We start from the raw sequence: 1,872 nt of genomic DNA, 5'->3' as shown, positions 1-1,872 counted from the left end.
ATCGCCTAAGGGCGGAAGTCGTTCGAAGGGGAAATGTTCCATCCGATACGTGTCCACCACTGTCTTGTCGAGGAAAAAATACATCAAGAGCGATACGATAGACGCAGTCTTCTCTGGAGCTGGTGTCGGGGAAGGATTCTAATGCTATTATCGTAATCCAGGCATCAGGGACACAGGAAGAGGCAGACACCGGAAATATGTCACACCCTGGGATCGAGCGGGACATATCGCCGGGGAATGAGCAAAGGAACAATTACAGCAACAAGTGTGAGCATGGCGAGCTTCGCCCAGAGTAGTGTGCCCTCGGCCGCATCTACAGGGGTGAGTAGGACTGTCGCGAGCGGCCAGGCGTCACGGTAGATATAGCCAAGCCATGCAGATGCGAGAACGATCGCGAGATGGCGTGTCGTCGTGCCTATCGTCGAAGGCGCGGCGAGAATCGAATGCAGCGTAAGGAGCGAGGAGTATGTCTGTGTAGGATGTGAAAGAGCGTACAAGACCCGTAGCAGACAAGACGTACAAATGTTACACAGAGCGCGAGATGCAACCAAACAACGTTGGGCTGCAGTTTCTCTGTCATGTCGCCCCATCCTGTGGCGTATGCAGTGCAGATGGCCATTCCGAGCAGCACGAGACACCCCGCGAGCCGTACGGCATTGAAGATTTGGATAGATGTGTCGACTGGCTGCGGGCTCGCAGCCATGTCTGATGCTTCTATCACGTCGTCAAAATCGGCCTCTGCACTTTCACTGATTTTTTCAGCATTGGATTTCGAATAGAGTTTTTGGAGCGTAAATTGGAGAAGCAATACAAGTACGGATGCACACGCGATATAGCCGAGGATGGCGAGGGTATTTAGAAGACAGCCATAATTATAACGCGCGGGGTTAGTTTCCGTTGTACCACTGGCACGAACGTAGTAAACCAGTGTGTAGACCCTGCACCTGTTTCCGCCCAACACGGTCCAGCTGTTGCCATCCGCAACCACAGGCCTCAGCACCACCTGCCTCTCGACGCCCACCTTCGTGCCCTTGCCCAGATCATGGTAGTCTCTCTCCCGAACTGCAATCCAAACTGCCATTTCAGCCTTAAGCTGAACTCCTAAAGCCCGCGCGCAAGGCTGACATTATACAGCTCGATATTTAGCGACCGAGGGTGTACAGTCATCAAGGTAAGTATGGAGAACGCGGGCAACGCGAGTCTCATCGGCTAAAGTCGGTATCGTGATCGCGTTGAACAGATTGGCGCTGTCTATCGAGATAGAGGCTGTGGGCCTGACAGCAGATTAAGACGCTGTACAAGCTGGAAAAGCTGATAGGGATTCGATCAGGGGTATCATCAAAGCTGTGTATTGGACTGCAAGTACTTAGCTCCACAAATATAACACGATAGATTTGACAGAACGGCCGTGCAAAGCCGTACGACGTTCGAGACGAAGTACTCACGCGGGCTCATTGCCGTCACGGACACGTTTACTTGCTGCGGCGCCCCACCACAAACGGCGCACTGTCGCTCATCTTTGAACTGTACGGCAGAGTTCGTCAGTGCTATGTCGGCCGTAGCCTTAGTTGTCCCCCGCTTGTCGCACAAATGCACGGTCGCCCGCGCCGCTGATGATCAATAAGAAGGGCGGCCTTGCGCACGGATCTTGCGCAGCGGAGCAATAGGAACGCATTGGTCGCAAGCGCGAGTCCAACGACATTTGTCCTGAACTATGCTGGACCCTCGTGGGTGTCAGAGACAGGCAGGACGAAACGGAACTCTCACGTCTGCAAAGAATTACATGTCCAACGCGTCAATATCGCTGCTACATTAATATTCGGGCCCTACGGGAAGTGGTAGCGAGAGGGGCGGGCGGAAGGGTGCATACTA

At 53.6% G+C, this 1,872-nt stretch overlaps 1 protein-coding gene across 1 annotated transcript; it reads right to left on the bottom strand.

The window, feature by feature from the left end:
• Positions 1 to 200: 200 nt before the first annotated feature.
• FIBRA_06059 (uncharacterized protein) lies at positions 201 to 1,081 on the bottom strand (the record flags this gene model as incomplete). The annotated part of the gene is made up of 2 exons (XM_012327801.1): positions 201 to 470; positions 521 to 1,081. The coding sequence occupies 2 exons, from the start codon at positions 1,079 to 1,081 to the stop codon at positions 201 to 203; spliced, it is 831 nt and encodes a 276-aa protein (XP_012183191.1).
• Between the last annotated feature and the right edge of the window lie 791 nt (positions 1,082 to 1,872).

Source organism: Fibroporia radiculosa, assembly GCF_000313525.1.
Source record: "Fibroporia radiculosa TFFH 294 genomic supercontigs, scaffold5860, whole genome shotgun sequence".
NCBI lineage: Eukaryota > Fungi > Basidiomycota > Agaricomycetes > Polyporales > Fibroporiaceae > Fibroporia > Fibroporia radiculosa.
The sequence above is the reverse complement of the archived record's forward strand: the minus strand, read 5'-3'. Positions and strand labels throughout refer to the sequence as shown.